Below are 27,311 nucleotides of genomic sequence, written 5' to 3'. Positions count from 1 at the left end.
AATGTGCTTTCCCTGAGGCTTTTCTCTGCCACTATGGGAGCATTGGGAGGCAGTGTCTGGAAGTGATGGGGAGCACTGAGCAACATGGGCCCCAAGGAGCAGGACCCCAGAGGAGTACGCCATCCTTATCCCCCTCATGCCTAGACCTTGCAGCGCCCTCCCTGACCTGGCAAATTCTTTAACCTAGAATACAGGCAGTCCCCAGGTTACATGGATCTGACTTACATAGGATCCCTACTTACAAATGGGGTGAGGCAACCCTGCACTAGCTGCTTCCCCCCAGCAGACCAGGGAGACGCGAAGCTAGTGCTCCGCCCCCAGGAGACCAGGGAGACGCGGAGTGGCTTTTCTCAGCAGATACCTCAGCTTGAGAATAAAGGACTGAGGGAAGTGAGGTGTGGGAGAATAAAACTGAGCTCTGGAGAAATGTTTGGCTAGTGTTTCCCCTACAATATGTACCAGTTCCGACTTACATACAAATTCAACTTAAGAACAAACCTACAGTCCCTATCTTGTACGTAACCCGGGGACTGCCTGTACCTTATTTCCCAGGGTTCCCAGATTAAAGATGTTCATGTTTGCTACCAACATTTAGAATTATTTCAAATATGTTTGTTTCTTCTGAATTTCTTAAATGCCCCTCAGTAATTTGCTTTCATTACTGTCTCCTACTCCAACAGCTTTGCAAGTGTAATACTGACAGGCAGAGCTGAACCTGGTACCTCGGGAGAGTAGTGCATGAACCTCTACTGCATGACCTAAAACCCAGTTGGCTTTCAGCCGAGGCTATAGAGCAAACTCATTTTTCTCTCTTTCTATGGTCTACATGACATTACATGGGACCGTGAACCACACTCAGTAGATGTGTGGGTTACACCAGCACAGAAAAAGAATATATTCCAATGCTAGTGCCATCATGAGCATTAGCCAGAGGTTCATGTGCGATGTTCTAAGAAAGGTGTGATTTCCTAGAAAGATCTTTGTGATGGACATTTAGAACAACCCCAAGAAAGACAAATTTTCAAATAATCCATTGCTTTACTTTTGGCTCATGACTTACTGGACTAAAACTGGAAAAAAATTATTTAATGTTTAGAGGTCTATGAAATGCAGGTAACTTCTGGACATGTTACTGTTATTGACAATAAGTGTAAATGACAAAATTTGCAGTACTGGTTGCACCTCCCTAGTCCAGTACTCTGGGCACCTGACCGGTCCCAGACAAGGGTGTTTGCCGGACCAGGGGAGGTCGGGGAGGGAGAGGGTACCAGCCTCCCTGCTGCCGCTGGCCCTGCTGGCTCTGGCAGCCCTGCCAGCTCCATGGTCTCACTGGACTTTGCTGCCCCACTGGCTGTAGGCTCTGTGACCCCGTGAGCTCCAGTGTCCTCTGCACCCCTCCCAGCTCCACAGGTTCTATGGCCCCACAGGCTTTGCTGCCCTTCCAGGTCTGCAGGCTCCAATGGCCATGCTGGCCTTGCCTCCCTCTGGCTTTGCTGCTCCACTAGCTGTAGGCACTGCTGCCCCACAAGCTCCATTGCCCCATTAGCCCCCTCAGTTGCCTCTCTTCCCAGCTGCTGGCAACCTCTGCTGCTGGGGCTCTCTGTTGCCAGATCAGAGAGTCCCAGACCACAAAGATTCAACCTGTAGTTGAAAAATAGTCTAATTTGAGCTAAAAGTCTGCATTCCCTGCTCAAAAATTGAATATATGGAATAATACATTGTCATTTTAATTCAAACACAATATAACTATACCTGCTTTGCTTGTTATATCATAAGAAACAGCTCAAGTATATAAAATAGAAGTTACCACTTAATAAAAGAAGTGAGAAAATAAGACAATCTGCAAATCCCCTTCTGGTTTTACCATAGCTTTGCCGTGAGTAAGCAGCATTGCTGTAGTTCCTGAGAAGTAGCCTGGCAGGGAATTTGAGTCTCTTGATTTAAGCTTCCCTGTGGTGGTGAGAGTACAGTGTACCAGAACTATTCCTGTGACAGCATCACCAATGCACTGATGCAGCTATCCTGTGTGGCATGTTGGAAAGATAGAACCTAGAACTCAATTTTCCTTATTTTTGAGGGGAGGAGGAGGAAGAAATGGGATATATTTCAGATCTGAAGAGTCTACTTTCTCTCTTCCACTGACAGCAATGGTAGGGATGGATAGCACTGGAAGTAAGAGAGGGTCTCATACCTCATGTACTCCTTTGTTCTAGCACGCAGGACATGCCATAGTCTGGCCTTGTTTTGTGCTTAGATGTTGCAGCACAGCTAGAATATATAATGGAACACACCTAAAGAAGAGGTTGGCATTCCTAACCATAAGAGGAAGAATTACAGATTTTGAAGGTTTGATTCTCCTCTGCCTTGCACTTCATGTAGTTGTTTACACCTATGCAAAATGAACATAGAATGACAGTTCATCACACCCACTTTTGCATCAGTTCAGTGATGCCACAAAATGCAAGAATCTATAGAATCACTATGATATCGTTTGTCAGTCTAACTCCAAATCAATTTCAGTGACTATGGTGTAGCTACTCTGGATGTAGATTGGCGTAACAGACTGGAATTTGGCTCAGAAGAACAAGCCTTAAATCAGAGAGTGCTTTCATTTCTGATTTATTTGATCTTTAATGAAATTTTAACACAGGAAATATTGTAATGGGTTACAATGGAAATAAAATTTACAATGCAAATAAAATTTACAATGCAAATGGAGTCATTATGTTGGTGTATGGATGCATAACAATTAAATTGCAGTTCTCTTTCCACTGATAATATTGGTCCTCTGGACTTGATATTCTGTGAAATTGTAGCCTGTTAAGTTTTCTGTAGTTGTCATGGAGGTTCCAGAGAAACTGTTGTAAAGCTTTAGCAGGGTTCTGCCCAGCACACTCACAACACAAGGATTGCCACCATACATTCTGACATCTCTTGTGGTATGATTTCTAAACTGTAAATGAGATGTTCTGGGGTCCTCCCAGCTTTAGATGGGTTTTACTCTATCACCTTTCTCTGAAGCATTTAAAAGTGCAAATAGTCCTTTGAAACCTGCTCAAACACTTTGCTGTGTTGCCCTTGTAAGTTATTTGTTTATTGATAGTTGTATGCCATAACCAAGTCATTGGGAAAGGGGAGGAGAAGGATGTACACCTCTTCTCTTTTAACTTAAGCTATGTCCCTCTGCAAAATAATTGCTAAAAATTTGTAACCTTGTTTTGATTCCTTTTCCTCCTTCTTGCCCACTGGCACTCACCTTTATATAACAACGGCATCTTGAGAATACAGGGTTTTTTTCTATAAATTATGTCTTAAGAAGAAAACAAGTATTTTAAGAAGGGGGGGGGCAAAAAGCGGTTATTTAAAAAAAACCCTCTGTACACTTCCCATTGAATTTGAGCCAAAAGTGTTGCCAGTTTTGCTCAAATAATTCAGAGTTTTGTTTTGACCCTGCTTATGACCAGGGGAACTAATTGTATTAGAACTATCCAGGAGACTTTAAGAAAGTGCTGTTTTAATGCATATTTTAAAACACTGACAGATATTTTATCATTAATTAGTATTCATATTATGTCTCAAACAATCTGTTCAAGAATAGAGGAAATGAACTGGTTGAACAGCTCTTCTGTCTATCTAGTAATTAACATGGGAGATGCATGTAAAGCCAGGGGCCTAACGGGGAAGAGGGAGAAGTAGCACTGGGCAGATTTCTCTACAGAAGATTACAAATTACCTATGCTGAGGGCTTTGTCTTATCCAAAGATTTAATTTAGCGCATGTGAGAATAAAGGCCTCTTTTTCAAAAATAAACCTGTGCCCCTCTGAGTCATATCTTCCTGGATTTGCTTCCTATCTTGTCAATATGCCACTTGATAGCTGGCTGGACTCCCTTATTCAGTAAAATAGAAGGATTTCTTTTTTTTTTAAAAGTCCATTTGTTCTTTTTTAACCAAAATATTGCTTGTTTCTTTTTTAAAAATACAGGGTTATATATAGCATTATCAAAACAATATTTTAGACATCTTATACAATTTTAAAAGATAGTTTGATGGATGTCAGCTAATCTATTATGCTTCCTCTGTGCCTCCTCCCCCTCTTCAGCTGCTAATCATAGAATTTGTATGCCAAATTGTGTAAGACACTCTTCCAATAGTTACATGTGTGAGTCTTTTGTGAGACACAGACAGTTATGAGGACAGATTTGGAGTTGCATATGGGTCTGTCACATGGTTTGATTGCCACGTCTTCCAGGACACAGATTTCTTTATTACTTAGCCATAATTCAGAGGAGTTTATACAGTTTATAAAAAAAGTTCTGCAAAATTTCTCTCAAAGAATTCTTGCACAATCCATTTTATATAACAAAACAGAGTGTTCCCCAACTCTCTCCACTTACTGCAATATGTTTTCTATGCTGGCTTCAAAGCTGCTTACTCCCACTGTATATCCAAATTCTGTACTTAGTTGTCTTTTGATGTGGAGTAACATTCACTGCTCAGAAATTGTATAGACTCTTTAGGGAATAAGAAGATGAAGTATCTTTATATTTACATTAAATTCTTAAGTCCTGAATTTGTCTGAACAATAGGAATCAACATTTCTTCTGTTAGCTATGGTTGAAAGAGTAAGTCTTGGGAGTGTTGCCTGGGAAGCTTTGTGAAAAGCCGTCCAATATAGCTATGCTTTAGCCCCCAAAATAACATAGATTGATCTGATATTTTGTATGAGCAGAATATCTGGCAACCAATTAGCTCTTAAAGCAAACAAGCATTCTAGTTAGATTTCTGGAAGGTGAAACCAACTCCCTAGGTCCCAGTAACATTCTTCTTCAGCTCTGGAATCATCAGTGTCATGTTCCTTGGTGGCAGGTTATCATGAATTGTACAGCTGTCATTCAATTGGGTATTATATTTAATGATACTTAAGTTATACCAAAGACACCAAGAGTATTATGGACAATTGTCTTTTGTTGTTTGTATTTCTTGAGAGAAATTAAATAAAAAATGTAAGCAGCAGCAAACCAGAGTCATCACGGATATCTGTGTTTAAAAAACCCATAAAATACAGTAGCCCACAACTCCACCTGTTTAAACTTAAAGCAAAAGCAGCCAACCGTTTTGAAGATTGACATGTTTTAGAAACAATAGCAAAATTTAACACCAAACAGAGCTGTTGGGCTGACACATTGTATGAAATGGTTACCTTTTTATTTTTTATTCCTTGAAATAATGAAAAATCTTATCCATGAATTGTAGAAGTAAAAAAATATCCATTTTTTTCTGTATACCTGAGTTGTCAGGCTGTAAACAAACTTATTTGGAACTTGACACAAATCCTTTCAGTGATTTCAGAGAAATATTTTGACATTATGAAAGGTTAAATATACATATTTCTAGATGTACCTCTTCAGTTCACAGCTGATTCTTTTGAAGAGTATGTACATTTGACCATCCATGTATTAAGTTTTAGGTTAAAGTTTATCATAGTTCAATACAATTATTGTGTAACTAAATCCCTGTCAAATATGACCTTTAGGTTGGCACACTTATTTCATTTGTGGCAGAGTCAGAGGTAACTCTGTGATAGCAGAGAAGTCCGTGCTCAAAGAGAATGCTTAGAAAAAAGAAATATTTTTTTCAAACTTGTTTTTTTATTATTATTATTCTTTTCTAGGTTGGAGAAGTTCTATACTGTGCTGGACAGATTGCATTAGTACCTTGTACTATGCAGCTTGTTGGTGGTGGCATACAAACTGAGGCTACAGTCTCCCTAAGCCATGTTGAGAAAGTCCTTAAAGCTATGAGCCGCAACACTGAACTCCACCACATCCTTATGGCTAATTGTTACGTAACTAACAGCAAGTACATTCCTGTCGCTCACGCTGTATGGCAAAAGAAATTAGATGAACTTAAAAAGGTATCTATAAGATCAATTTTCTTCTTTCTAGTTTTTAAAAAATCAATTTATAGAAAGGTTTTTTCTAAGTTTTTCAGTAATAGAATTTTCTTAGTGTTTTTCAAAGGGGTTCAAGTAAAACAGATATAATAAGGTTTGATTGAGCTGTTATGTTCTGAGCTGTAATGTTCTGGATTATAAGTGGCTGTGCACAGTTGAGAAGGAAAATTGCTTAATAGAAAGTTATAGTCATCACTAACTTTGTCTTAATTCCCAAAAGCAATAAGTTGAAGAATTCTTTAAGAACAGCCAATTTCTCCTGCTCAAATTTGAACAATATTCAATTTGAAATTGTTCTGCCTATGTTTTTCTATAAAAGTGCTATGTGGTTTATGTTAACATTTTAGGAATTATTCTGCTGTTTTTCTTGTTTCTCTGTTTATCTAAGTGATATCTGCATGCATGTGGAGTTCATTAGCTTTTGCTGCTTAATTTTCCCCACAATGTACAAGGCCAAATTCTGACCTGAGCAAGTTTAGATGGCTATTAATGACCCTAGATCCTCTCTGACAATATAATAATTTCCACCGTGACCGTGATGTCTTGTGATGCACTAATAATACTTTATATTCCTGTTTGTTTCTTGAATGACCTCAGTCATGCTTGGGAAAGAGAGGCTTGAGTACTGTTTTTTTTGTTTGTTTGTTTGTTTGTTTCTTATTGTGTTAGGGCCTTTACTGGTATGCTTTATGTATACCCATACAAAGGCTATGTCTATACTGCAAAGTTTTGTGCAAGAAGTCTTTTGCAGAACAGTTCTTGCACAAAAACATGTCCACACCTCAAAGCGCATCACAAAAGTGATGTGCTTTTGCTCAAGAGAGCGTCCACACTGCATGGATGCTCTTGCGCAAGAAAGCTCTGATGGCCATCAGAGCACCTGTGCTTTTTCCCGTAGGGGTTTCTTGTGCAAGAAATCCCTCTGGAGCATCCACACTTGCCTTTTTGTGCAATAGCTGTAACACAAAAAGGAGTTATACCTCGTAGAAGGAAGTTTACCTACACCGACAAAAGCCCTCTGTTCTGCCATTTTACTGCTGATTTACTTGCACAAAAGCGCATTTGAGCTGTGGACACTTCACAGGTTTTAGCGCAAAAACGGACATTTTTGCACAAAAACCTTGCATTGTAGACGTAGCCTAAGAGAGGGAAAGAGGTAACTTTCTTCTATCAAAAGGAACCAAGTGTCCTCCCACCTTCTAGACTCCAATGGGATCAATGGGAACCAAAGGAGGCATGTTTTTACCTGAGAAACTGCTTGGCCTGACAGCTGGAAATAGAAGTCTCACCCCGATGTATCAAGGTTTTTATGGAAGGAGAAATAATAGCTTAGGCATTCTAAGGGAAAATTGAGTGTTCTCTCCTCTGACCAGGCAAGAATAGGGCCATGGGGCTTGTAGGCCTGGGAAAATTAGAAAACTAAGCTTCTTTCCCTTCTTCAAATCTGTGTAGGCAAGGAGGCCAGGAGACCTCCAGCCTTCCTGGGTCTGACACTTAACAGATCTCTTTGAAGCAAACTTGAGAGAGCCTTAAAACAAGTTGTACCTCCCTTAATTGGAACTCTGTGGTCTGGCAACATCCATGGTCCAGCAGAACCATGGATGTTCCTGAACCACAGAGTCCAGGTATAAGGAGATCAGGCCACAGGGCAGAAGCAGAGGGGAGGAGGGGCATGACTCAACCACGAGGAGGGCACAGCAGGGAGTTCTGGCCCTTTCTGCCGGGTGCTAGCAGGGGGCTGGCAGCAGCTGCAGAGTCCCGGCAGTAGCTGCAGAGTCCCAGCAGCCACAGAGCCACATTCCCAGTGGCCATGGAGCCCTGGCAGCCCCAAGGAACCGTGCAGCCCTGGCAACCACAGAAGCCATGGCAACCATAGAGCCCCAGCAGCTAGGGAGCTCCAGCCTGGGGTCCATGGAAGGGCACACAGCAGCGGGGCTCGGCTGGAGTCCTAGCCAAGGGCAGCAGCATGGGCCATGTTGGGAGGGACCTCCCTTTGTTTGGCAAATCACCTTGTTCAGGACAAGTCAGATCCCAAGGGTGCTGGATGAGGGAAGCACAACATGCAGTAGTTTTCTGTGAGCAGGTGAGGACACTGTGGCTTCTCACTGGAAGGTGTATGCATTAGAGAGACAGGATTTTTTCTCTCCTTTTACTGTATTTTCCTTTTCTTTTCCTGTGTCCCAATACTACAGCCCAGGGCCACTTTCATGCACCCTAAAATGAAATAAATGTTCCATTCTAGCCAAGTAAAACAGCCAGCCAAAAAAAACCATGTTTTTCAAAAGGGTTTCCTTCGTTTCAAGCGGTGGCCAAAGATAGGCATGAATGAATAGCAACCTACTGCTTACTTAATAAGAACAAACAGTGCATAGATTGGAATTATTCAGTTTCAGTCATTCCATGAAAAACAGACAGTGTGTAACTGTGCAAATAAAATTATTCAGTTCAGAGCTCATTTCTTCCAGACCAGACATTATAAACCACAGATTTAATTAGATTTTGAAAGCTTTCAGATTTGTGTTCTATTGTTGAATGTTCTGAATTTAACAGAGAAATGATTGTGTATTGTGATTATTGAGGTAGTTGTATTTAATATTGTTCATATATTTGTGTGTGTGTGTGTGTGTGTGTGTGTGTGTGTGTATATAACTTCTCAATTGCCAAAGGCTTATTTATAGAATACCAAAAAATAGTTAGTACAGTATCATCATTATGAAAAATTTCTCCTGTATAAATATTTTTTTCTAAAACTTCATTGAATAATTCTGTATATTACAAAATACAATACATAATTTGTGTAGGACAAAAATGAAGTGTGTCTAATGGAAGGAATCATGGAGAAGTGTATGGGTTAGCATGTCTATGTGTTTATATACACAAAAACAATTTATTTCTTGGAAGATGATAATATAGCACATGAACATGAAGTCGATGGGATTTTAGTCTGAATAAGGACCACAGAATCAGACCCATAATTCAGTGATAGAAATGAATGCTATTCATTAGGCATTGTTACCTACCTAGTAAAAATGAAAGGAATTTCCAGCTGTCCAAATTATTTCACTGATACATCAAACATGCATGAAAATTTTAAAGAACTATTATAATACAGAGGCAGCATGGTATAACAAATATGGTACTAGCCTGAGTGCTAAGATATCTTTCTTCTATTTTCCAGCTAAGTTACTTTTTAGCAAGTCACATTACTTCTCTGTGCCCTTGTTTTGCCCTTTGTCTATATATATAATCTGTTTAAATTGTAAATTCTTCAGGGTAAGAGCTGTCTATTACTTTGTGATATGGCTAGAATAATGGGTCAGGTAGGATCTTCTAGGCACCGCTGCAATATAAATGATACCAAATATTAGGGGTTTTTTGTAATTTCAGATGCCTTTTTAAGTTAATGTTTGTTGCTTTTTCACATACATACTTTTTCTACCACCATACTGAGCAGCAATAATTAGAAACATTGCAAGGTTTCACCTACCAGAAGCAGTAAGTAATAGATGTGTAGGACAAGGCTGGTATACAAGCATCAATCCACCGATTTCCTTCCCATTTTTCTTTGACCTGGAAAGTTCAAATGACACATTATGCTTTAGTTCTCAACTTTCATGTTTTCTTTTCTCCGTCTGTCCCTTCCAGCTCTTGTATATTAGACAGAAAGCAGAGATAAAGGTAAGAACTCTCTGAAATCTGCCACAAAGTCATGCCCAAGTGGAAATTATATGAGATGGCATAAGAATCCTGAAGCCTCTGAAAACAAAGAAAAAAATGTGTACAACAGGACTTAGTGGACACTCTGGCATTGGCTAAGACCATGTCTATGTGAAATAAAGTGGCATAACTGTGGCAGCAGAGCTATGCCAGCATAATCCACTAGTGTAGATGCAGCCTACAAGTGAAAAAGGGGGCTTTACTATTGTTGTAGGAACACCACCTTCTCAAGCACCGGTAGCTCCATCAAAAGCAGTATGCTGCCAGGAGTTAGGTCGGCATACCTGTGATGTTGAGGGATTTTTCACATCCCTGAGTGCTGCAGCCATGTAAAAATAAACTTTAAGTGTAAACCAGACCTAAGACTCAAATCAAAGATTTTAGCAGTGTATGCCTGGGGAGTTTTTAGGTGAGGAGCTCTCATAGAATCATGGAATCATAGAATAATAGGACTGGAAGGGACCTCAAGAGGTTATCGAGTCCAGCCCCCCGCCCTCAAGGCAGGACCAAGCTCCGTCTACACCATCCCTGACAGATGTCTATCTAACCTGTTCTTAAATATCTCCAGAGAGGGGATATTGGCAATTTATTCCAATATTTGACCGCCCTGACAGTTAGGAATTTTTTCCTAATGTCCAATCTAAACCTCCCCTGCTGCACTTTAAGCCCATTACTCCTTGTCCTGTCCTCAGAAACCAAGAGGAACAAATTTTCTCCTTCCTCCTTGTGACACCCTTTTAGATATTTGAAAACCGCTATCATGTCCCCCCTTAATCTTCTTTTTTCCAAACTAAACAAGCCCAGATCATGAAGCCTGGCTTCATAGGTCATGTTCTCTAAACCTTTAATCATTCTTGTCGCTCTTCTCTGTACCCTTTCCAATTTCTCCACATCTTTCTTGAAATGTGGCGCCCAGAACTGGACACAGTACTCCAGCTGAGGCCTAACTAGTGCCGAGTAGAGCGGCAGAATGACTTCACGAGTTTTGCTTACAACACACCTGTTGATACAACCTAGAATCATATTTGCTTTTTTTGCAACAGCATCACACTGTTGACTCATATTCAACTTGTGGTCCACTATGACCCCTAGATCCCTTTCCACCATGCTCCTTCCTAGACAGTCGTTTCCCATCTTGTATGTATGGAACTGATTGTTCCTTCCTAAGTGGAGCACTTTGCATTTCTCTTTATTAAACCTCATCCTGTTTACCTCTGACCATTTCTCTAACTTGCTAAGGTCATTTTGAATTATGTTCCTATCCTCCAAAGAAGTTGCAACCCCACCCAGTTTGGTATCATCTGCAAACTTAATAAGCGTACTCTCTATCCCAATATCTACATCATTGATGAAGATATTGAACAGTACGGGACCCAAAACAGACCCTTGCGGAACTCCACTTGTTATCCCTTTCCAGCAGGATTTAGCACCGTTAACAACAACTCTCTGACTACAGTTATCCAGCCAATTATGCACCCACCTTATCGTGGCCCTATCTAAGTTATATTTGCCTAGTTTATCAATAAGAATATCATGCGAGACTGTATCAAATGCCTTACTAAAGTCTAGGTATATGACATCCACAAGGCTTCTCCCTTATCCACAAGGCTCGTTATCCTATCAAAGAAAGCTATCAGATTAGTTTGGCATGACTTGTTCTTCACAAACCCATCTATTCCCTATCACTTTATTACCTTCCAAGTGTTTGCATATGATTTCCTTAATTACCTGCTCCATTATCTTCCCTGGGACAGACGTTAAACTGACCGGTCTGTAGTTTCCTGGGTTGTTCTTATTCCCCTTTTTATAGATGGGCACAATATTTGCCCTTTTCCAGTCTTCTGGAATCTCCCCTGTCTGCCATGATTTTTCAAAAATCATAGCTAAAGGCTCAGATACCTCCTCTATCAGCTCCTTGAGTATCCTGGGATGCATTTCATCAGGACCTGGTGACTTGCTGACATCTAACTTTCCTAAGTGATTTTTAACTTGTTCTTTGTGTATCCTATCTTCTAAACTTACCCTCTCTCTGCTTGTATTCACTACGTTAGGCACACCTCCAGACTTCTCGGTGAAGACCGAAACAAAGAAGTCATTGAGCATCTCCGCCATTTCCAAGTTTCCTGTTACTGCTTCTCCCTCCTCACTAAACAGTGGGCCTACCCTGTCCTTGGTCTTCCTCTTGCTTTTAATGTATTTATAAAAGGTCTTCTTGTTTCCCTTTATGCCTGTAGCTAGTTTGATCTCATTTTGTGCCTTTGCCTTTCTAATCTTGCCCCTGCATTCCCGTGTTGCTTGCCTATATTCATCCTTTGTTATTTGTCCTAGTTTCCATTTTTTATATGACTCCTTTTTTATTTTGAGATCATGCAAGATCTCCTTGTTAAGCCAAGCTGGTCTTTTGCCATATTTTCTAGCTTTCCTACACAGCGGAATTGTTTGCTTTTGGGCCCTTAACAACGTCCCTTTGAAATACTTCCAACTCTCCTCAGTTGTTTTTCCCTTCAGTCTTGCTTCCCATGGGACCTTACCTACAAGTTCTCTGAGCTTATCAAAATCTGCCTTCCTGAAATCCATTACCTCAATTGTGCTGGTCTCCCTTCTACCTTTCCTTAAGATCATGAACTCTATTATTTCATGATCACTGTCCCCTATACTGTCTTCCACTTTCAAGTTCTCAACTAGTTCCTCCCTATTTGTTAAAACCAAATCCAGAACAGCTTCTCCTCTGGTAGCTTTTTCAACCTTCTGAAACAGAAAGTTGTCTCCAATGCAGTCCAGAAACTTATTGGATAGCCTGTGCCCCGCTGTGTTAGTTTCCCAACATATGTCTGGATAGTTGAAGTCCCCCATCACCACCAAATCTTGGGCTTTGGATAGTTTTGTTAATTGTTTAAAAAAGGCCTCATCCACCTCTTCCACCTGGCTAGGTGGCCTGTAGTAGACTCCTAGCATGATATCACCCTCGTTTTTTACCCCTTTTAGCTTAACCCAGAGACTCTCTACACAGCTATCTCCTACGTTCATCTCCACTTCAGTCCAAGTGTGTACATTTTTAATATACAAGGCAACCCCTCCTCCCTTTTTTCCCTGTCTGTCCTTCCTGAGCAAGCCGTACCCTTCCATACCAACATTCCAATCATGCGTCCCATCCCACCAGGTTTCTGTAATACCAATGATATCATAGTTGTATTTATTGGTTAGCAATTCCAGTTCTTCCTGCTTATTACCCATACTTCTTGCATTTGTATATAGGCATCTAAGATACTGATTTGATCTTGCCTCCTTTCTCCTTTCCATTATAGGCCGTAGTCCCCCCCATTTCCACATAGCTTCTTCAGACAGATAAGTCAGATAGCAATTCAGTGAGACAGAACTGAGCTGAGGTCTAATTTTTAAACACATCAGTATACAATCTCTGAGAGAGAAATACTTTTCCTGGTAATTCCCTGTAGGATTCACACACACCTAGCCAGTGATATATGTTCATATTAGATTATGTTAATCTTTCTAATCAGAGAGCCTTCCCTTTAAAGTACAGGGTCTCTCATCTCTCCTTACTTCCAAAACTGGTGTCTTAGCATTAGCATCTTGGAGGTCCTGAAGTCCTGAGAACCTCTCTGCCAACATTTTGTTAGGAGTGACAGCCTGATGACTCTAGCCCGTCTGAACACTAGGAGTCCTGTGACATACCAGAGTACACTCCAGGTGAGGGGTGACACAGTCTCCTGCCCTGGAACTTGGGGAGCCTTGTATTGCCTTGTTGTAGCTTCCAACTTACACTGCTCACAAGCAGCCATCAACATAAGGTGCAGATATGTTTGTGCAGCTGCAGTCTTCCATTTATACCCTAGTTTTCACTACCCTTGCTTACTGAGGGTTGGTCCCTGCATACTCCCAGACAGACTTTTTCCCAGAAATGTAAGGCCTATTGTATAGCCTTTTCTCAGTCTAAATATATTAAGTTTGTTAATTCCTTTAAAGAAATAACATACACCTGATTATGTTAAAGTTACCCAGACACTTTAAATTAAACACAATGGATTAGATTAAACAATAAAATAAGTTTTATTAATTAAATAGGGAGAGTTTTTAAATTAATATACTTGATCAGACATGTCAGAAATGGTTACAAGAAAAATACAAACAAAATGCTTACTAGTGCCTACCTTAACAAACTATATTAAACTTAATCATAATTTCTCACCAAAGATTTCCAACAAAATTACTGGTCAGACTCTTCATCTCAGGACTCCCTTTTCCCCACCCCATTCCAGTCCAACAGCTATTTTCTTTTTCTCTTTAGGTGTAGAGATCAAGATGGGCAGAGAAAAAGAGAGGAGCATCTTGGGTATTTGCCCCTTTTCTTCCCTCTTCTTTATAGTTGAAAAATATTTGCGTCTGAGAACAATGAGACAGAGTCTATGTAGAAAGATATTCCATACTTTTTTTTCGCACTTGGAGTTTTAAGTTAATTAAACTCTTGTTTTCCTGGTTTCTCTTTCTTTATATCTTCCCTCAATATAAAGTGAATTCTAAAGTTTTACAAAGCTTGCACTCATAATTTTACAAATAATAATAATTTGTTGTTAAAGTTAAAAGAAGAGCAGAAAGTCACAGTGTGTCAGTAGAGTAAATGCATATCACATAATGTTAAAGATTTATCACCCAGAAAGTCTAGCCCATTCTGTAAGAGTTATGTTCTGTAAGAGGTTTGGCATCTGCAGTTGCAATTGGTGAGTTGACTACCTGATCGTTGCATACCTCCATTTTCCATTACCAGTTATCTGCTAACTTTTTCACTGTAAAATGAGCCCAAATCCTTTATCTCACTTCTTACGACTTCAGCCATCTACAGTTGTTGCTAGAAAAAATGGGAAAAGAGGAGTGCACAACAAAAGAAGACTACATACTGATTGTTCTTTTTGTCATAGCCCTCTTATCCCACTCTACATCCCTCTACCTTCTGTCGAGAAGTATCACTTCAAGCTGTTTTCTCCTTTGAGCTTATTCTCTGTAATCTTGCTCTATAAGTCAATAACTTTAAAGACAGCGAACAGATCAGCAATCATATGTACTACCATTAAATTATTTTTTTTTCTTCTTGCTTCTGTTAGATGGCATTATAATGCTACTTATAATTGTTATTGAGGATGTCTAATAATTAGCAAGTACTTAATAGTCATTACATTAAAATGAGACCAATACAATGTGAAAAGGGAAGGAAACACCTAATACCTGGTAAAAAATTCTATAGAATACCTCATTCTAACTTATGCAGTAATTCAAATGGAGGAGCACAAATTAAGAACCAATCCTCGGAAAATTCATTTCTTGTGTTCTGAAAAAATGTATTAATTCTAAAGACAGGCTTCAGAGCTTTGTGTAAAATTTATTAACATTTGAAAGACATATAATTTCTACGATTATGAATTGTTTTACGAAGTGGACTACTTATCAATAATATTCGTGGGTAACTTCCAAATCTGTTATTCATTTCATCCAAAGGTAAGATAACATCAGAAATACTGAATTATGAAACAGAGGAGATGGTAAAAAAAATTATGTAAGAACACACATGTGAAGTGCACTCAATTTCCTGAAGTTATATAGCTTCTTCTTTCTGTTATCTTATCCAATTCTATCATTTAAGTAGTGACTGACCTGAGCAATACATTTAATTAGACTTTCAGGGAAAGCACAGGTACTGCATGAGTTCTATAGTGGCTCATCACACACTCTTCCCTGTGATTCAGTGCTGAACCAATCTCCCTGGATGGTGTAAGCAAATAACAGTACTGCTGGAGACGTGGTCTTTTTAGATGACCCAGTAAATCAAGATCCTGACCTCCTGTGATAATTAAAGATCAAAAGAGTATTTTTTGTAAGAATAGGAATGCAACCTCCCTCCTCCCCACCTCCCAACCCCAATATCTAGGACACATTCACTTGTGATTTAGATGGGAACAGGAATTTTCCATTTTCTGCTGTAAGCTTTTGTGAATCATAGCTGGGTGCTGTTGAACAGCTGCTGCTGAGTTCAACACTGAATGTGGCAGCATTTCTGTGTTAGTGAATGGTGCCTCATGTATGCAGATTATTGTACACTTTGGGATCCTTCTGGCTGAAATGTGTTACAGACATCAGGTATGTCTACACCGCAACACTATTTTGAAATAACTAACACTATTCCAGAATAACTTAGTTTGCATCTACACAGCAGGCAGTTATTTCGAAATAGTGTCAAAATACTGTCAAACTGGAGGACTTCTTACTCCGACTTCTATAACCCTCATTGTCTGAGGATAATGGAAGTCAGAGGAAGAGTGCTCTATTTCAAAATAAGTGCTGTTTAGATGCTCCCTATTTCAAAATAAGCTATTTCAAAATAAGATACACAATTGATATAACTCAATTTTCTAGCTTATTTCGAGTTAAGCCCTGCAGTGTAGATGCACCCAAAAATATGTTTAGACACACCAGCTCTGAGGATAGGGGCAACTTGTAGGGCAAAGGAGAGTTCTTTCTTGTTGCCCTTTCCTGTTACTCTCAGCACAGGAACCAAGCAGGAAACATTGGGTCAACAAGTCATTCATTGTTATTACATGGTAATTACAGTGGAACTAAATAATTGAGAGGTAGGCAAGGGTTAAAGTCAAGATAAAAGATAATAGCAGAGGCAATAAAACAAAATATAAGCAAGGGTAAGACTATGAATTATCAATAGTGAAAAAATAATTGGGACTAACAAGTCATGTGCAATCATAATCCAAATCACTTTGTGTATTGTAACCCTTCCCCTCTCCTCCCCCACTTTTTTCATGCAGCATGTGCTTTCTTTGGGGCAGGGACTGAGTCTTCCTGAAAGTCTGTAAAGCCTGTAGCACACTTTACAAGTAACTAGAACATAAATAATTATTAACAATAATGCTTTGTGTTCAGGTGCTAGGGCACTTCTAGTTAACCTAGTACAATGTAGTTAACATTTAGAGCTTCTGCTCCTTTTTGTTTGTAGGGTTTCTTAAAGATTTATGGCATGATATTTCTAAAACTTTCTGTCGTCTGAACTAACAATTTTCTAGATAAGTATCATCTTGTGGGTTTTTTTCTTCATGTCTTTTAAATGACAGTGTCATGTAATATGATGAGTTTGTGAGTGGTTTTGCTAACTCATTCATCAGAGTAATCAATAGAAAAAATAAGCCATATGGGTTGTAGTCCATTTGTATTGGATGGGACAGATGGCATTATTGGTAGATGGAAATATTCCAAATATTTATTGTATAATGATATAACAGTAACTCTGACTGCAAAATTTTATTAATTTAATCTATTCCTGTGTTTTACTCAGGAAGGGTTGAATTGTGCATTTTAGGCACAGTTCTCATTGTGAGGTAATGACCTTCTTTGCCCTGAAAGGAACTCCAATTGGTGCACCATATTCCTCCCTGAATTCAGCTGGGTGGTTGAGCAAACCCATCACCCACATTCTTTCCATTTCTTCCCAGTCGCTTTCAGGCATCTTGTTCTTCAAAGCAGGACTGAATTAAGCTCTTTGTAGTCCCTATGCTCTCTCATAATTGTAGGCCCTTAAATTAGACTATATAGAAATATATAAGTGAGAAATGCCCTATTACCTATACACCTAATATCACCCACTTTAATTTTTGTTCTTCAAAGTGGTGCACTGTGTGAGAAATTCATGGTACAGGCAGTCCCCGGGTTACGTACAAGATAGGGACTATAGGTTTATTCTTAAGTTGAATTTGTATGTAAGTCGGAACTGGCTCCAGATTCAGCTGCTGCCACTGAAACTGACCAGGGGCTGACTACAGGAAGCCGGAGGCAGAGTTGCTCTGCCCCCAGCTTCCTGGAATCAGCCTGATCAGTTTCAACAGCTGCTGAATCTGGAGCCTGGGACAGAACAGCTGGGGCGCTGCCCGATAGGTTCTCACAGGACCAACCCGGTAGCACCCCAGCTGCTCTACCCGAGGCGTCCTGCAACAAAAGCCTGGTCTGCTGGGGCGGGGGGCGCACTAGCTGCGCCCCCTCCCCCCCAGCAGACCAGGGAGACCCGAGCAAAGCCGTACAGGTGAAGGGACCCTGCTGCCCGTGTGGCTTTGCTCCTGTCTCCCTGGGGTGCTGGGGGGAGTCCCCCCCAGCAGACCAGGGAGACCCGAGCAAAGCCGCACAGGCGGAGGGACCCCGCTGCCCGTGCGGCTTTGCTCCTGTCTCCTTGGTCTGCTGGGGGGGTCCAGCAAAGCCGCTGGACCTCCCCAGCAGACCAGGGACACCCGAGCAAAGCCACCGCCTGGGCGGCTTTGCTCATTTGCCCGGGAGCAAAGCCGCCCAGGCAGTGGGACCCCTGCCTCCTGCGCGGCTTTGCTCCTGTCCCCCGGTCTGCTGGCGGCGGCTTTGCTCGGGTGTCCCTGGTCTGCTGGGGGGGTCCAGCGGCTTTGCTGGATCCCCTCAGCAGACCAGGGAGACCAGGAGAAGCTTTTCTTGCCCCGGAGGACACGGGCGGCAACCCGCCGCCCGTGAGCTCTGGGGCGAGAAAAGCCCCATTTGTAAGTGCGGATCCGACGTAAGTCGAGGACTGCCTGTACTTCATTCTAAAATAACAGCCATTTTATTGTATACTACAATTATACTTACAATTCACCTGATAGTTAATCGGCTGATAGGAAGAAAAGCAAGGTGATGTTGTCACTGCTACAACTGTAAACAGTGTAATGCATTGGGCCGCAGAGCTCATAACTTGGCAGGATTGTGTCTCAAGATTGTTCAATGTCATTTATTAAATAGCAGTACGTTGGCTGATGCTGGCCATACATTTCAGCCAGAAACAGGGTTTAGTAGTAGCCTAGGGTTTCGATAACACAACTGAAATGCAAACACTGTAGTAATATGCAGGGTCGCCTCTAACATTTTCCATCTTTAAGTGGCTTGAATTTTCTTCTGTGCACCACCAGTACAAACAAAAAACCTAGATATAAATATATATTTTAAATGTCTCGTAGGCATGGAAGAAAATTTTAAAACAAGGGATAATTAACAAGAAGTAATGCTTATGATGTTTATTTAATATCAAATAAAAAGGACGATAAAGTAAATGTAGTCCCAGAGTAGTGTTAATTTTCTTTTTAACAACTCAAACTAGTAAACTCACTAAAATGCATATTATCTACACATAGCTCAGCTTTAAGATGCTAAAGTAATCTGAGTCAACTAGAAACAGGATTGCTGTCCTTGAAAATATTAATACAATATTTACTTATACTGGAAAAGAGAGAAAAGGGCATACACTCAGGATTATACAGTTTCTTTGTGATGTCAACTCTTAATTTGACTAATAGTGCACAAACATAGAACAGTAAAAAGTAATAAAGCAACACAGAAACCAAATAATACTACAAATGTGGAAATAGGAAGGAAAGTAAAACATCAGATTGTAGGTAATAATTCTGGACACTCTGGAAACAAGTCAGAGGATTTATTAAACACTCAGCGCTGGTGGTGTGACACCCAGGGGTTAACCTGGTGAACACTGCTTAACCAAAACATTACAATAGATTATATAGGCAGCAGATGGATGGAGGGGAAGTGATTTGATAGGTCTAGCCGCAAGATGGAATGAGCACGTAAGCCAATAAACTACAAGAGATTACTTAGCATCTCCGCCCATCTCCAGTTAACAGCTTATCAATAATACCGGTAGTTATCCCTAACAAGCTAAATAAGCCAACATAAACATAACATATAATGGTAGCTTTGACAATTAAAATTATGATATGTTCACTATGGGGTGATACCACCTCATTTTGGCGTGGTCCCATCTGGGGTCCCAGGCTCATTATCTAGGATTAAAGGAAGACACTAAGTACAACTTACACTCATTAACTTAAAGTTTATTGTGATACCAGCCAGCATCTCATTGGAATGAGGCCCTCTTGGAATGTGGTTGCCAGAGCGACCAGGGTCACGTTAATTGCTTGTGCTGTGTTGCTCCCAAGCCTGTCTCAAATTTAGGATTAAATAGATTGAATAGGGGTTCTTAGCAAAATACCAAGGGCTGCCTCAGTTTCCCCTACAAGATGGTTGGTGATCGGTATTTTAAATGAATGTTTAGGATGACTATGCAAGTGAAGCAGAGTCCTGTAAAGGCAGATAAATGTTATCCTTGCTTGAAACTTTCACATTGTGTGTGTCACCAACTCAAATGGTATGTCTACACTAGCCCCTTAGTTTGAACTAGAGAAGCTAATGAGGGCGACCAAAATTGCAAATGAAGCACAAGATTTAAATATCCCGCACTTCATTAGCATGTTGCCAGGCGGTCGCCATATTGGAAATTGACTAGCCCGGAATAACTGCTCGCGTCTATATGCAGCAGAGAAGGGTGATTCCAAAATAAATCCCTTACTTCGAATTACCAGTTAAACCTCATAAGGTTTATTGAAATATTTAAATCCTGCGCTTCATTTGCAATTTCGGTCGCCCTCATTAGCCTCCCTATTTCGAACTAGGGGGCTAGTATAGACATACCCAAAGAGTAGAAGCTCCAGAGCAGTACTTTAACGTGGCTTCAGAGTTTGTAGACAGATCCATTTTTTAAAGAGCTTACAAATACATTCTTCATCCTACAATACACCTAGCATCACACCTAGTATGCCCATTGACTCATAAGAGCCAGAACTATACCATATAGAAAAGAACTGGCTTTAATGCCCTTCTCCAAACAAATTCTAACACTTAATGGAAATCACTTGTCTGGAATCCAACTCTAATTGAAAAGCCAAACAGATTCCATGACACAGTTCTTCCAGTTTTAATAATTTACCATGTACTGTATAAATTAGTAACATGGGATATTTTAAAAAAGATCAGTCTTCTGTTATCTACAACACTTCAAAAAATCTGTTCAAAGAATCCTTTTCTTTCCTTACCTTAAGCCGTTAACACCTATGTAAACTTTCTTGGTAATGTAATTATGCAAATGTCATGAGCGAGGCCTAGCCACATAATCCTTATTTACAAAAGCAGCCTCGTGGCTTTATAATAGAAAAAAACAATACATGTGAAGTCAGATCCTGCATTAAGATCTGCTCTCTGCCCTCTTTATTTGTCTTCTCTGGTTCTGCCGCAAACAAACTAATTTTTAGCTCAGACTGACATCTCCAGGCAGAGTGCCTTCTATGGACAAACTCAGCATGGCCAAAAGCAAGCTCTTTATCTTTCCTTCCTGAAACTAAGTGAAAAATATTTTGGTTTAGGGCTGCGAGGAGTCACTGTTTTGTGTTTCCTCTACAAGTCTAACAAGTCCATGGGTGCTGCATAATTCTTTCCCCCATCGTATTTTCCTGGCATATTTAAGATCTTGTAATTATGTCACTAATCATTTGATAATTAATACCAACCCCTCTTCACTCTAGCCTCAACAAGAAAAAAGGGAAGATATATTTGACTAAGCTCCCTCTGGTGCATTAATGAAATAATGACATTTACACAGAAGCAGACCCATCTCCCATAGAGCCACATGTTCCCATACCCCAGCATATCAGCATACCATGCCACCCTTATGCAGCCTGCTTCCTCACCGCTCCGCCAGCCCAAGAGAGAATCCTATGTCTCTCCCTTACACCAGCAGTTATAGCCCAGACAGGAGTGAGTCAGAACACCCAACAAACTCCCCCTAACTCACCACACAGATGCTTCCACCCCTTCCTTTCCCTGCCTGTCTATCCCATGTAGTCTGCTCCCCATCTTCTCCCCTCCCAGCCCAGCAGGCTGGAGAGTGCTGGGTTTCTCACATGAAATTACAGCCAAGCCCAGCTTCTGTAATTACACCAATCCTTTCCTCTCCCACCCAGCTAGGAGCCCCAAACTTCCCCCTCTCTACTCTCCCTGCTCCCGCAGTCATTTATTGCCTCCTGCCTCCTTATGTCCACTCCCTATCAGCTAGAAGAGGCAAACTCCACCTCCAGTATGGAACTGCTGCTGCTGAGAGAGAAGTCTCCCTCCCTTAGTAAGGGAGCTCCCTGCAAAGTAGCCCCTGAGATTCTAGGCAGGGCTCATTAAACAATTGCGAGGCCACACTGCTTTATTCTGCCTTTACTGGTAAAGTGTTTTGGTAGATATGCAGACTATTCTGTGGCAGTGACTACTCTAGTCAATTTATAACAGATTTGATATTTGGAAAATGCAGTCACTAGAATTACTTCTCATGAGCAGGGGAAGGATCATCTTGAAGCACTGTCAGCAATGCTCCAGCATCAGAAGTCTGCCAGAATTGATGCAGAACTGGAGAAGATGAAGGAAAGATCATGTAAATACTGGATTACATTGAACTTCTAGCTGAAGTTGATCCATTTCTCTTAGAACACATGCAAGGACATGGCGATCCAGGAAGAGGGAATGTGTCTTATCTTTCATCAACTATATGCGATTAATTTATTGATATTTTGGAGCCAAAGTTATGGCGCAGATAATATCTGAAATCAATAAGGCGAAGTATTATGGAATCAATATCCCCTAATTTTACTCACTCTGATCAGCTTACAGTGGTGTTTGTTATGTATTCAGTGATGGAAATGTGATTGAGTGATTTCTTCAGTTCATTCCCATTGAACAACACGATGGAAAATACTTATTCGATCTTTTGCAGGATATTTTCAAATTTCATGGAATAGATATTGCAAGCTGCAGATCACATTCATGTGATAATGCCAGCAGTATGAGTGGCATTAATTCAGGGGTTCAATCTAGGTTTTGTGATGTTAACAGTTTGGCTAAATGGGTTCCATTTGCTGCACCTAGTCTAAATTTGGCTGGATCCTCTGCTGTGTGTTGCCCTGCAGCAGTCAGGTTTTTTGGGAGTTTGCAGTCATTCTTTATGTTCTTCTCAGCTTCATCATAGACATGGTCTAAATTAGTAAATAACATGAAGCAAAATATCAATGTTGTACAAAGCATATCAGAAACAAGATGGTGAGCATGGAGCAATTCCACCATAGCACTTTAGCTGAACTATTCTGAAATTCATCAGACTTTAAGAGACATAGCTGAAAGTGATCGACAACCACTAGCAGCTGTCTGTGAGGCAGAGTCACTGACTAAGAAGCTGGATCAGTTCTTGACAGCTTTCATATGCGTCATTTGGAATGACATACCACAAAAGAATAACTTTGTGAATAAAGCTCTACAGGAGCCTGGCATTGAGTTGTGCACTGTTATGAATTTATAGGATTGTCCTTTAGTCCACTTCTGCGATACCCACAAAAAATTTCATGTGTTTGAGGCAACTGCAAATATCTCACACCAACTGACTACAATGAGACCATACAATGCAAATAACTGAGAGAGCAATTTTTTGATGAAGTTTGCATGGATAACACTGTCTCAGATTTGAGTTCCAGGGATAAATTTCACATACAGTGCTTTTAGTCTATCATGGATGAACGTATTGTTACAATGGTCAGGCAATGAGCAGCATATGCCACATTGAATGAAAGGTTCAGTTTTCTTGTGGATAGATCAATGTCCAGTGCTGAAGTTGCCTCTAGAGCAAGGGCATTAGTAGATTCCTATCCATCAGATCTCAAACATGTATTTACAGATAAATTTCTATTGTCCTCACATATGTAAGCAGAGAAGGAATATGTGGCAACAATGATCAATGCACAAGTAGCAGACAAGTTGGTGACAAGTTGTGCAAATGTTAACATTCTGAAAGCAATGTTATTTCGCCATCTTGGCAACAAACTGTGAAGGGAAACACTCTTTTTCAAAGTTAAAACATATAGAGAACTATCTTCAGTCTGCCATGGGACAGAAATGACTATTTTCCCTTGCACTACTTTTATCTGACAATAAGCTTTTGAGGAAAAAGGACATTTGATGATGTAATCTGTGATTTTGCTAACTAAGAATCACAAAGTAAGTATTTAATTGTATATTATACCTGTATGATGGTTATTGACTAAAGATTTAATACACATGAATTTATTGATCTTCAACATTTGCACATGTATTCTAATAAAAAATAGCAATTTATTAAGTGTGATTTAACAGTTTTCTTATTTTTTAGTCAATTATGAATTTTAGACCCTAAATTTTCCATAGGCTCTAGACACTGTGCCTAATAGATAATCTGGCTCTGCCTTAAAGGATGCAGTAAGAGAATAGTCTCTGCTCTCCAGCAAGTGCAGGCATGACAGTTTTAAACAATTTTGGATTCTTGTGTCTTCCTCACCTGATGCATCTGCAGTAGAGCTAGGTACACTTAGACCAAAAATAATATATTGATTCTGATCATCTTAATGAGAATTAAGGCTTTAAATATATTTTTCTTTCCATCCCTAATGAAAGTGTACATTGTGCTACAAATAACTGGTAGTTGGATTTTATCCATGAAGGCTTTTGTGTTCTTTTGAAATGTTATTCCCCAAAAATGGTAGCTATCTGGATATAGTAAAAGTGGTTTCAATCTCAGAACTCCAAAACTTGGTAAGTTTGCCAAAAATGTACAAAACTTGATCTCTTTGTCTTTTTTTTCCCTTGGCCAAACAGTGAAATATTTGTTTAAATGCTTAAATGAATATATGTGATAGTAGTGGTGTTGGAGGTGGGTTTTTTTTACTTTTACATGTTTTAAATTTAGTTTTTAAACTTCATTCTAAAATTTGAGTAATAAATAACAATTTCCAGATGGTTACATACCTCTTGACTGATAATAAAACAATAGTGAATGGGAAAATGGATGAAACAGGGATCAGAGAGAACTGGAAAGATCAGAACAAATATTCCATGACAAGATGTGGAATAAATGTGAACTTTATAGAGTAAGATAACATTTAACATCATAGCAAGATCTATTACTAACTCTAGTACCAGTTAGTCTACATTCATTGATTCAAGCAATTCATTTTATATTTTCACTTTCTTTCCATAAATTATGATATTGAGGTTGAATGTGTTAGATTCATGTTGGGTTAATTCTTTTACTTTGACTATTCCCAGCATATTCACCATCATCAATGAACTTTACATAGAAAAATCCAGTTAGTAGCATTAAAAAGTAAGTATATGCTGGATGTAATTGCCCCATTTGGATTTAATAAAATAAAATTTTGTTAATGGACTGCTTATCTCACTCCAGTAAATACTCTCCAACAAATATAGTAGTAAACCAAAACCATACTCCAACCTCAGCACACGGAGGGAGGAGTAAACTGCATCATTTAAAAGGCGGTAATATTAGGTTTACTGCCTTTGTGCTGTAGGGGAGTCGTACAAGGAGTTCCCCAAATGCCTTTTTATGAATCACTCTGAGTGGTTTGAGTCCGTGATTGCTTCAAACCGAGCAATAAGTGCTACTCATTACTTTTACTCTGCCAGAAATGTCATACAATATGTCTCTATGACAGAGTGGACTAGGCCTCAAAACTCCTTGCTGGAAGCTTGTGGCCTTCCCACACACAGGAAAAGAGCAGGAGAGAAGTTCTCCAGGTCGTCTAAAGTGGCTGCAGCAGTGAGTCAGAGCCCAGCAAGCTAGTATAAAGGATCTCCTGGGCCAGAGCCAGACAGTTCCTCCTTGGAACTCCAGCTATGCACACTGAGGGACTGGCTGACTTAGAAAGCAGCAGTACCTTGGACAGCTCAGTGTGCAGAACTTACTGTATATCAGGCTGAAGCCCAGGGTCAGCTAATGGGCATGGCTGGTAGGTGAGTTACAGAACCCCTGGATAGGATTTTCCTGGGATTTTGAGACAAAGCCCTGAGGTGAGGGCAAGGACAGTTCATACCTCAAAGATTGGCACTGAGTAGACAATTGCTATTTACAGGATGCCTGAACTGGGACTGAGAGGAGTGGGCAGGCCTAGGTCCCTTCTCCCCCTCCCCAAATCCCACAGTAGCTACTGAAAGGGAAGAAACCTGATCCTAGGCAATCCAGGGAAAGGGGTCTGTGAGACACCACCCAGTCCTGGAATGAAGGAGGAGGAGCATGTAGACACACACCCTTTGCAGAAGGGGGATGCTCATGAGAAAGGATGAACCCGTTACAATTGCTTAATGGCACAAGATGTAGAAGCTGTAAATCTTGTGAAAGTGAAACACAAATCTTTTGGCCATGGAGCCAGGTTAACATGGTTCTTAGGCATCTAAAACTTCAAATGGGTATTTAGTGGGATTTTCAAAAGTACTTAAGCAGGTTACCAACTGGGATTTAGGTACCTAACATGCTTAGGGGACTTTGAAAATCACTAGAATTCAATCTTCATCGTTAAGATCTCTAAATTTCTTTGAAAATCTGACCCTTGGTGTTCTCATATACTTCCTGAGAGTTATTACTTTGAATGCAGTTTGTAAAAGGCCATGGTTGTTTAGACTAGTAAGAACTGAAAGAGGTTATATTCAAAGAAGAGGTACTACTCCTGCAAAAAAGAATTGGAGGGAGATTTAAGATCCTTCTTATCCATGGAGTAAATTATCTTATATCTTGAAGAGGGCATGGAAACTTGTGAGGAAAAATGTTCTCTGTCAGATTTTAGATTTATGTGGATGGATATATGCTCTTTCACTATCCAGAATAGATGCTATAAAATTACAATAGCCAAGGGACATATTTTGTATACATATTTTAGTGCATGTACTTATTTATATTTTATGATAATATTTATAATAAGTTATATAAACATTGCTTAAAATTATGGCACATACTTTATACTTTAGGAAATGCTAGTTAAAGTCAACCCCCTTTTCACCTGGTAATTACAAAGAGAATAATTGAAATATAAAATACAGAAGTTAATGAGCATTATAAAGATGTAAACTGACAGGTAGATTAAACTCTGCTACATTTACATTGCTGAACAGATCTCTTACATTTTAATTAATATAATTGGTCATTTTATTGAAAGAAAATGAATAATTTTGAAAATATTGCCAAAAAACCAGTATAAAAAGTTCAATAGTAAGAAAAGGCATGTTTCTGTGTCCTTTTTTCATGTCAGGTTTGTGATATTTATTTTGCAGCTAGATAATATTTTGACTGTTTCATGCTTTGAGATATTAAAACAGGTCTTTTCTTTTTTTACAGCCCATGTTAAGAACATGCAGTGCATTCTAACAGTACAGTAGCAGTAGATCTTTCATCTTGTGCCTAGTGTATATCATTTCCCCAGGGTTAAGATTAAACAAAGCTTTTGTATTCATTTGAAGTAATTGTAATGAGAATATTTAACACAGGTCAGATGCAGATAGTGGAACTCTAGAGGACCTTGGAAATATTCTGGCTTTTTGACACTTGCCCACAGTGGGATGTGAAAGGATTATTGCTATTTTTTTATTTTATATTTGTAAGGAGGGGGATAATAATATTCTGTTTGTAATAATAGTGAAATCTGTGGATTGAGGCTTTTAAAACAGAATATAATTAACAAAGTGAACACTGAAACTGTTTGTGTCATCTTAACTAAAACCTTTATTACAAATTCAATGTATGTGTATGTGAATACAAAAATTACAGAATACTTAATGTTCTAAGCATGTATGAAGATTATCTTTAAAACACATTTTATTCATTCCTGAGCGGAAATGTAAAATAGTCATGTATCTGTGGTGTGCAGTTACTTCATGGG

The 27,311-nt window shown here is 39.7% G+C and overlaps 1 protein-coding gene across 3 annotated transcripts in view; it reads left to right on the top strand.

Moving 5' to 3' along the window:
- DPH6 (diphthamine biosynthesis 6) overlaps positions 1-27,311 on the top strand; it is a 349,028-nt gene that overhangs the window by 248,196 nt on the left and 73,521 nt on the right. For 2 of the 3 annotated variants that reach the window (XM_075927013.2, XM_075927012.2), the window contains one exon: positions 5,674-5,916. The exons of the other annotated variant lie outside the window; for it this stretch is intronic. In XM_075927013.2, the coding sequence (XP_075783128.1) occupies positions 5,674-5,916 (243 nt within the window). The remainder of the gene's footprint in view (positions 1-5,673; positions 5,917-27,311) is intronic. 3 annotated transcript variants of the gene reach the window in all.

Source organism: Pelodiscus sinensis, chromosome 5 (assembly GCF_052426305.1).
Source record: "Pelodiscus sinensis isolate ZL-2025 chromosome 5, ASM5242630v1, whole genome shotgun sequence".
NCBI classification, from domain to species: domain Eukaryota; kingdom Metazoa; phylum Chordata; order Testudines; family Trionychidae; genus Pelodiscus; species Pelodiscus sinensis.
The sequence above is the reverse complement of the archived record's forward strand: the minus strand, read 5'-3'. Positions and strand labels throughout refer to the sequence as shown.